General features: G+C 51.4%; 3 protein-coding genes across 3 annotated transcripts; 2 read left to right on the forward strand and 1 right to left on the reverse strand.

Moving 5' to 3' along the window:
• Positions 1-3: 3 nt before the first annotated feature.
• On the reverse strand, positions 4-2163 carry GUITHDRAFT_140265 (hypothetical protein; the record flags this gene model as incomplete). The annotated part of the gene is made up of 5 exons (XM_005830754.1): positions 4-93; positions 149-1570; positions 1622-1672; positions 1975-2077; positions 2117-2163. 5 exons carry the CDS (start codon positions 2161-2163, stop codon positions 4-6), a joined length of 1713 nt encoding a protein of 570 aa, XP_005830811.1.
• A 1133-nt stretch (positions 2164-3296) lies between these two features.
• On the forward strand, positions 3297-4299 carry GUITHDRAFT_153185 (hypothetical protein; the record flags this gene model as incomplete). Its single annotated transcript, XM_005830755.1, has 1 exon — positions 3297-4299. A coding segment is annotated over exon 1 (257 nt), but the record flags the coding sequence as incomplete, so codon positions are not given.
• Positions 4300-5890: 1591 nt separating this feature from the next.
• On the forward strand, positions 5891-8229 carry GUITHDRAFT_110286 (hypothetical protein; the record flags this gene model as incomplete). Its single annotated transcript, XM_005830756.1, has 3 exons — positions 5891-5936; positions 6151-6425; positions 6469-8229. 3 exons carry the CDS (start codon positions 5891-5893, stop codon positions 8227-8229), a joined length of 2082 nt encoding a protein of 693 aa, XP_005830813.1.
• Positions 8230-8994: the final 765 nt, after the last annotated feature.

An 8994-nucleotide genomic window follows, 5' to 3' on the forward strand; every position in this document is an offset into this window, starting at 1 on the left:
TCTCTACAAATCCAACAGGAATAACTCGAGATAATCTTCAATGATATCCACTCGCTCCCGCAACAAAGCATACTCCAGAGCATCCTTTTGTACCTGGAGGGGTATGTCACTCTGCTCGGCAATATCATCGTCTCAGATTGCACAGTACCTTCCCTTCCTCTACCGGTTTGTTCGTCTTGACCTGGAGGTAAAGAGACCTGTCGATTCTTGTCCTCTGCTCGAATCTCAGCAGCTCAAGCTCGTTCTCATCCTCACTATTGGAGCTTTCATCTACTTTCACGTCACCTCTCCCACCTCCTCCCGCCTTGTCCTCGGGCTTTCCATCATGCATCTCAACGTTGAGATCCTGTTGATCCCAGCTGGCTACTCCCTCTGGCAGGGGAGGAGCATTGGGCGAAGAAGCGGTCATGTAGCACTCGTTGAGGAAGCTGTCCAGCATGCCTTCAACGTCCTTGACTTCCGTGTAGTACGATGGAGCCGTGTAGAAGCTCCGAGTGTCACTGCTCGTCCTCCGGACAGGCGGGTTAGAGCACGAGTCTCCCTCAGTCTCTCCGACCCCGTTGGTTGCGACACAGCCGTCAGGAGCAGACGAGAGTCTCCACCTTGCGAAGAACGAATTCCTGTTGTCGGGTATCGGAGGCCGGGGTCGGTCGGAGGCTTCGTCGTGTCGCCCTTCATGGTCCGGCTGCTGGCTCGTGGCTGTCACTGCTTCGTTGCTCGCAACAACCGAAGGAACGTGCGGCTCGTACATCTTCCTCAGCTTGCTCAGGTGGAATTCCTTGACCCGGCACTTGGGTTCGGTGAAGGCAACTTTGATCAGACCATCGGCATCCACGTGCTTCAGAGCCGACTTCTGCAAGATCACCAGGGCCTGAGTTGCATTCTCGGCCCGGGACAAGTCGCCCTCGAAGATTTTGAGCAGCGCCAACGTAGCACGGAACAGGACACTCGACCCATCGTAGAAGAAGGCATCCCAGATCCTGAATGTCACGTGCAGCGGCAGGCAATTCACGAAGATGCACAGAAACCACTGCATCGTGACAACCTCCCAGTCCGCCTCCAGAGTCTGCAGCAGCCTGGAGGTGTCCGGCAATCGCTCGCAGACGAGATGGTGCAGGCACATCTGGTCGGTGAGACAGTGATGCATGCTGTGCGTGTAGTAGTTCTCTGGTAGGATCTGTCGCAGGATCACGTCCAACGACCAGAAGGCCTCTTCCTCGTTGACATAGAGAAGCAGCATCCCGACGAGAAAGTTCAAGGACTGGCAGTATCCAACCCGAGGGTTGTGGATGGAGTAAGACACGAGCACGCGCCTCAGTGCTGCAAGCCCATCCACGCTCTCAAACATTCTGTGCCCCGGGAACGTCCTCCTGAGATCTTTGTCGATCTCTTCCTGAGCTATGGAGCTAGTGTCCGAGGACACTTGTCGCTTCACGAGCTCTTCGTAGTGGCCGTCTGGGAACTTCCTTCTCATGCTGTTCAGATCTATCAAGGCAGGCCAGATCTTAGGTCGCAAGTCTCCTGGGATGCCACTCCGAACAAGCTTTTGTAGAGCTCGAGACCTCTGGATCTGAGGGGAAACAGGTCACATTGATACTCATCATTAGCAACCCACGATCACCTGACGGCGATCCACGATTTGCTCCATGTAGACATCCCATCCACGATGATGCTGTGAATCCTTGACAGGTGTTTCCCCGATGGTACTCTCTTCCGTGCTCAGAAACCCATATGAATCCCATCGTCTGCTCGCTTGCATACTGTAAACAGCAGGGCAAGATGATGGAAGACCGAGCAGGGAGGATAGGGATGAGGGAGGGAAGGGAGAGAAGGGATTGGGAAGGGAACGAGAGGGAAAGGAGCGGAAGGAGGGAGGAGGGAGGAGAGAGGAAGATGAAGGAGTCAGGGGAAGGGAGGAAGAGGAGGAAGAGAAAGGGGAGGAAGAGGTTTGACGTTGACCAGGCTATGTCTAACCTCGCGCCCTCTCCCTGCATGACACTCGGCAACAGGGGGCGGCCATTTCCCGGTCGGGGGCTGAGGAGTCGCAACAGTCTGATTAATAACTGTTTGTAACGATCTACCGACTCGGAGTGGTCAAATGCAAGGTCAAACACACCTCAGTGGAGGCGCCGGGCCGGGCCGGGCCCGGGCGCCGCGCGGCATCTGAGTACCTCCTGGTCCTGGAGTCCGCCGATCTCTACCCAAAGTTAAAAAAGTCAACTTTGAAATCAGAAAAAACCTTTTACTCAAAGTTAAGTTAAAAATGAGTACAAAAAAAGGCTTGGCAGTTGGGTCACACTACTGTCAGCTTCCAGGCTCTACTCTGGTGAGTCTCCTGATCGTACTGATCTTTTTAACTTAACTTTGAGTAAAGGCCTGATTGTCGGTGGCAGGTACTGAGGTTTAACTTAACATTGAGTAAAAGATCATTCCCGGGGGCCGCGCCAGTAGTAACGAGCATTTGCTGTAACAGGGTCAAGCCTCCTCGACTCTCCTTATTGGGCCGTCCTCGTACTGATCTTTAACTTAACATTGAGTAAAACAGCTCTAACGAGTTTTATAATCTTTCGGGGACACAAATTGCAGACCTTGATTTTTGCCGTTTTCTTGATTTTCGGCAAGTTTTCTTAGGGTTAGGGAAATTAATAGGGTAGGGGTCCATCGCTTTTTGATTTGTCCCGGTTGCTTCATAGCACAAAGCAGTCAAAGTATAGGGTAGGGGTATTTGGAGATGTGGTGGGGGTCTATTTACTGCCGAACAATGGCGCGCGGTAGTCGCAGGAAAGCTGATGATGAGGATGTAGCTTGATATTTTAACATGTTTCTTGCACTTGAATCACAACCAAGATCATTCTAAAAGTATATGACTCACGAGAAAGTTGTAACATCATGAGTTATTCATCATGTTGTAATATGAAAATGTGATTTGGTCGCCTCGCCAAACTCATGAACCCTAAACCCAAAGATGGCAATGGAAGCATGTTGAGTGTGTTGAACACTTCATTCGATTGCATTTTCATATTATGAACATATTGCAAGCATGTCGAAGTTCATCAAACTGATTCAACAGTTCTTTTTGTCATCGGTAATCATTGTCGATTCGTACTGCATTTTCTTCTCTACATTCTGAATGCGATGAAAGATCATTCAAGTGCACTAATCCCCACCTGAACCGATGTTTTACACTCTGTTGAACCTGTCCAAGTCAGAGATAGTTGAGTGTAGGCTTATTACACAACGACAAATGGACTTTTTATACAGTTTTTCTGCTTGTAAATTCCTGACACAACGAATTCAGACCGAATGTCAGTGTGAATAGACTGGAATCATGAAGCTGCACAACGCTCAAACCCTTATGATCTCGAAATCTATATCTATGACTGACAATTCCTTTCATTCTCTTGCGTATTGTACCTTGTTTGTATTTCTCGCTCATGATTTTGTTGGGATTGTCTGCTAAATGTGAATTTCCAACATTGGATCGGTTTACATTGTTCATGATTTTGTTTCCACATTTATGAACCAAAACCAGAGAGCAACCATCTTCAATCATCTCAAGGAAGCACATGCAAAGCATCACGAGCCTCGACAATGGGAAAATGCTTCAATTTTGCATTACGAAACTATTTCGTTGACCTCCCCTCTTCGACACATACTTGCAATTATGCTAGAGTGACAACATGGAACGTCAAAGAATTTAAGAAAATCTGAATCAGAATCATACAAGAGGTGATCACCTTTGTATTCTAGATGGTTGCGTTGGTGGTTCATGATCAATTGCGTCCGCAAATGCATGATTTGGAAGGGGCCTCTTTTTCACCTTCTGCAACCAAGTTTGACGCGAGGTCTGAATAAAACACCTGTCCGCGTTCAAACTCGGCGGCTCTGTCACAGAAAGTCTACTCCACGCATCAAACTGCAATGGTAGACATAGTTTTAGGTGTTCATCATTGGGATTGACAAGTTTCTTCACAAGTTTCAAGAATACTGTTCGAAATTCAAGCGTGGAAGTGGAGTATTATCTCCATGTTTGCTGTGATAGCAGCTTTCTTTCAGATACGAACTGAGTTCCAGATGCCTAAATCGAGTTCCATGAGTCGAGCAATGAATATCCGAGTGAACAACTGGAGTTTCCTACATGAAAAGCCTGGGCAAACCTCAGTTCCAACATTCCTGCACTCGTATCAACACCAACATTCGCGAGCCCATGAAAGCATCATATTCTCACCTCAATATGAATTATCCATGTGTAAACAAAGGCTTCCAAGTACCACATTCATTGACGGTTGAAGTGGGCATCCATAGTTCTCAATGTTGAACTTGTCATCGAAAAAATCCTTGCGATTGTCAGTTTGTACATTGACAGAACATGATGAAAAATCGCAGTTTCAGTGGGATTAGGCAAGTGAAATCTCACAAAAGGAAGGAGACGATATCGTCATGACACTGACGTTAGGTTCAACTCGTTTTTAGATGCCTACTTGATGAGCATGACAGAACTAGCGAGGACTACATAGCAAATTGTGAATTTCCTTCCACAGCACAAACTCGAAGATTCCTCCGGCACGGCAGCTCAATCCGTCTCCAAACCAACTGTCTATTGGAGGGGTGTCCATGAAATACCAAAACAACCCAGACTTCACCGCTCCCCGTGAAATCTTCCCCAAACGCCACATCAAAATATGCAGAAAAAAGCAAATTTTGTGAATTTGCTGATTTCGATCGCACAAAAAACAATGAATATAGCTCTGATGATCCAGTTTTCACTATCTGAAGTTCGATTAGGTACCTATGATTCAATTCTAGTCCTTCATACAACCGTTTCACACTGCGCGACATGCCTGCAAGCACTTTCATAAATTGTTTGCAGCACATGCTTTTCGATAACAAAACGGCGATTTCCCAGATTTTGTCATCTTCAAGTTGTCTTATCTCAGCAATGGATGGGTCTCTTCTTGTGCGGTTTTCATCAACGGAACGTGCCCGTCCTCCTCTTTCGTATGCCACCATTTTCGCGCCCTCTCCGTTTCGGAAGATGCTGTATGAGGGTCTTCAAATCAGGGCCCTTTGGGGGGATTTGGGCCCCTCAAGGGGCCCTGTGTCCCCGAAAGATTATTGAGCGGCCGGGCGGACATTTTTGTCGAGGTAGTGCGAGAATGAACTTCCGCGCCGTGGGCCCTAAAACTCGGTTTATTATTGGTGGGCCTCATTTTGACTCTCTGAATTTACTCATCACGTTTGAGTGAAGGATGTTTGTACTGCAAGCAGTGCTTTTAAAAGTCACATCCCGGGCTATAATTCATCTATTATAAACATGTCAGCACTGACGATACCTGTGACAGCAGGGGTTGTGACCCGGTCATCTTTAAAATAACGGTACAAATCGGTAAAGCCCGAGGGTTCATCGTGACTCTATCACACACCCCATTGCACTGTAGTAACCGTACCCGGAAGTTCCATGGACTACCCGGTACTGTGTGCCTGTGACCACCCGGTAGTGCCTAGAACTAGTAGCGGTGCTGGTTCCAGTGACTACCCTATGACCAGGAGGTGACTAGTTTGTTTTTATATCGACTACTGTTTACTAGTTTGTTTTAGTTGGTTATACCAAACTGAGGGGTGAGTGATCACCCCCACCCCCTGTTTGACTGGTATCGAACCCCCAAGTGATTTTGCTGGTCCCCCGGGGATGCGAGCTCGTGTCTCTTTGACAATTTTTTTTAATGAAAGTGTTGCAATGAAGCGGCCCCTCGCATCGGGGCCCTCGAAATGGCATCTCTTCGGGTGTATGCCGAGTCGAAAAGTCATTTGTTCGTGACTACTTTTGCCCTGGGCACAGATACAAGTTGGGGGTGGGTACCAGTGGGAGCGGAGAGGGAGCAGCGCCGGCATGGCGTCGTTCTTCAAGTCGTTCTTGGCTGACCAGGAGGAGCTAGGTGAGGATGCGATTGAAGCTGCTGCGCTCTTCCCCTTCGAATCCTCTCCTCAACCCCTCCTGTTCTCTTCTTGACCGAGATCCATGTCTGATATGCCCCCTGCTCCCTTGTCCCCTTCTCGTTTAGCTGATATGGCCCATGCTCTCTTTGTTCCCTTTTCGTTTGGCTGATTCATCACAAGTTCCCTGACTTTTGCTCTTCTTGTCTTTCACAGAGCAAGCTGAGCCTCTCAACTGGAAATGGTTGTGTACACCTCGTGTTCCCTGCTCGAAGCCCACAAAACCGCCCCCCTTCTACAAGATCAAGCAAGCGCTGCCATGGACGATTGCAATCATCATGGGATTCCAGCATGCTCTTGCCATGATAGGAGGCATTGTTTCAGTGCCCCTGCTGCTCGCAGGTCCGTTCGATGGGAAGATGAAGATAGAAGAGAAGGAATACCTCATCTCCTGCGGCCTCATCGCATCGGGCATCTTGTCTCTGATCCAGGTAAGCCGGGCTGCTCGCCATGTCATGGCTGACTTTATCGCAGATCACTCAGTTCAAGCTTGGAAACACAGGCTACTACCTAGGCACAGGGATGATCTCGGTGCTAGGAACTTCTTTCACCTTCGTCCCCATTGCCCGCTCCTCCATGGCTTTCATGATGGCGTCAGACTCTAACATGCAGTGCAACTCGGATGCTGACTGCACCAGGGCGTGGGGAAATATTGCCGGGCTGTCCATCCCTGGAGTGAGCAACCCGGGCCAGTGCAACGTCCTCACTAACCGCTGCAAGTACAGCGGGCAGGAGGCGTACGGAGCGTTCCTCGGAACCTCCATGGTCTGTGCGTTCCTTGAGATCTTCTTGAGCTTCGTCCCTCGTGCCCAGCTGAGAAGAGCCTTCCCGCCCATTGTCACTGGAACCTGCGTGCTCCTCATCGGGGTCGGGCTGACCGGGACTGGCATGAAGTACTGGGGAGGAGGAGCTTTCTGCGCCGACAACTACCACAAGAGGATGAGGGTCATGAGGGGGCCAAACATGGCGGGAGACTGGACGCAGAAGTATCCCAGCAAGTCCCCATGCTTGAATGGGGCTTGCGTGCCCTTCAAGGGAGCGCTCGGAGGAATCTGCTCGTACGTGGCGCCCAAGTACGATAAGGCAAAGAACCTGACGACCGGTGACGTCACGACCTGCGAGTCGTTCATGGACCTGCCCGGGGTGTTCCCAGCTCAGGATGACGTCAAAATGTCTTACACCAAGTGCACCAACAACGGGCAGGTGGTGCTGCCCTTCGGGTCGCCGGAGTACGTCGGGCTCGGGTTTGCCGTGTTCCTGACGCTCATCCTGATCGAAGTGTTCGGGTCTCCCTTCCTCCGCAATTGCGAGGTGGCGCTGGCGCTGCTATTCGGCTTCTTCATCGCTGGGGTCGCTTCCTACGACAACAACGGGGTGAAGCAGTGGTTCGTGACCCAGGACAGGATCCAGAGCGCTCCTGGCATCACGTTCCTCTGGGTATACACCTTCCCTCTCTCCGTGTACGCCCCCGCCTTCATCCCGCTACTCATCTGCTACATCATCACCACCGTGGAGACTATCGGAGACATCACAGCGTCAGCGGAAGCCTCTAGGGTGGAGACGGAGGGAGAGGTCTTTGACAGCAGGGTGCAGGGGGGGCTGCTTGCCGACGGGCTGTGCTCGCTCATCGCATGCTTGTTCACGGCTCCTCCCAACACGACTTTCTCGCAGAACAACGGGGTGATCGCACTGACGAGATGTGCGAACAAGAGAGCCGGGTACTGCTGCTGCGGCTTCCTCCTCGCCTTCGGCGTCATCGCCAAGATAGCAGCTATCATCGCCTCCATCCCCGACTGCGTGCTCGGCGGCATGACGACTTTCCTCTTCGTCAACATCGTCGTGTCCGGTATCAAGATCCTCGGGCCTGAGATCGCCAATCGCCGCAACCGCTTCATCGTCTGCTCCTCCCTCGCCCTTGGCATCGGAGTTGCCATCGTCCCCCAGTGGGCGACCAATGCGCTTGTCCAGGGAGGGTCCAGCACGACTGCCAAGTTGGCAAGGGACTCTCTTGTTATCATTCTCTCGACCCCCTACTGCTTCGGGACCCTCGCCGCCATCTTCCTCAACGTCGTCATCCCCTCGGACCAGGATGACCTAGAGGAGGAGGCGGAGGAGGACCAGCTCGCGGCCCACAAGCTCGAGGACGGCAACGGCGACGGCAAAGGCGTGCAGATGATCGCGATGACTGGCTCTTCTCCTGATGCCTCGGACTTGCATGCTCCTTCGGTAAGATGACTTGAGTCCCACCCTTGCTCCCCTCTTCCTCCCTCCCTCCCTCTCTCCCTTCTTCATCTCGCTCTTGGTCGCTTCACCCTCCCCTTCCCCTCTTGCTCTCCTCACCCAGTCTGCAGATCGCTCCTTCCTCCCAATCGGCTCCTGGCATGAACGTGGCTCCGATTATGCAACAGTCGTACCCGCCTGTGCAGTCTCCGACGCTCATGTACCCAATGATGATGGGGGCGAGTCAGGTGGGACAGGCGTGAGTGAGAGAAAGGTTTAAAAAGGAGTGGGTTGTCATTGTTGTGTTGTGGTTTGGTTGTGAATAAAATCGTGTTCTTACTGGCAGTTCGTTTCCTCCCTCCTTACTCTCCCCCCCTCCCCTCAAGACATTCAGGTCTCATGTACTCCTCTTCAGCTCCCTGAGCTTCTCTCGCGCTATCCTCAGCATCCTCTTGAGAATTTTCTTCTCCCCCATCCTCGCTCTGATCGCATTCCGCAAGTTCTCCGCGTCCGCCTTCCCAGACAGAATCATGTCGCACAATCTCGATGCTTCTCCACCGTCTCCCCCCACTTGCCCCCCGTCTCCTCCCTCGCCCCCAACGCCAGCCCCACATGCTGAGAGTCCCTTGAGGATCGTCGCGTCGCGCGTGCTGCTCTCTGTGAAGGAGGAGAGGAGTAGGCGCATCTTCCTCTTCAAGAAGCTGTAAACCGCAATCTGCAACAAGTCAGGCTCCTGCTCCTGCTCCTGCTCCTCAAGCTACTCTGCCCTCGCTCCCTCCC

This window comes from Guillardia theta (genome assembly GCF_000315625.1).
Source record: "Guillardia theta CCMP2712 unplaced genomic scaffold GUITHscaffold_44, whole genome shotgun sequence".
NCBI classification, from domain to species: Eukaryota; class Cryptophyceae; order Pyrenomonadales; family Geminigeraceae; genus Guillardia; species Guillardia theta.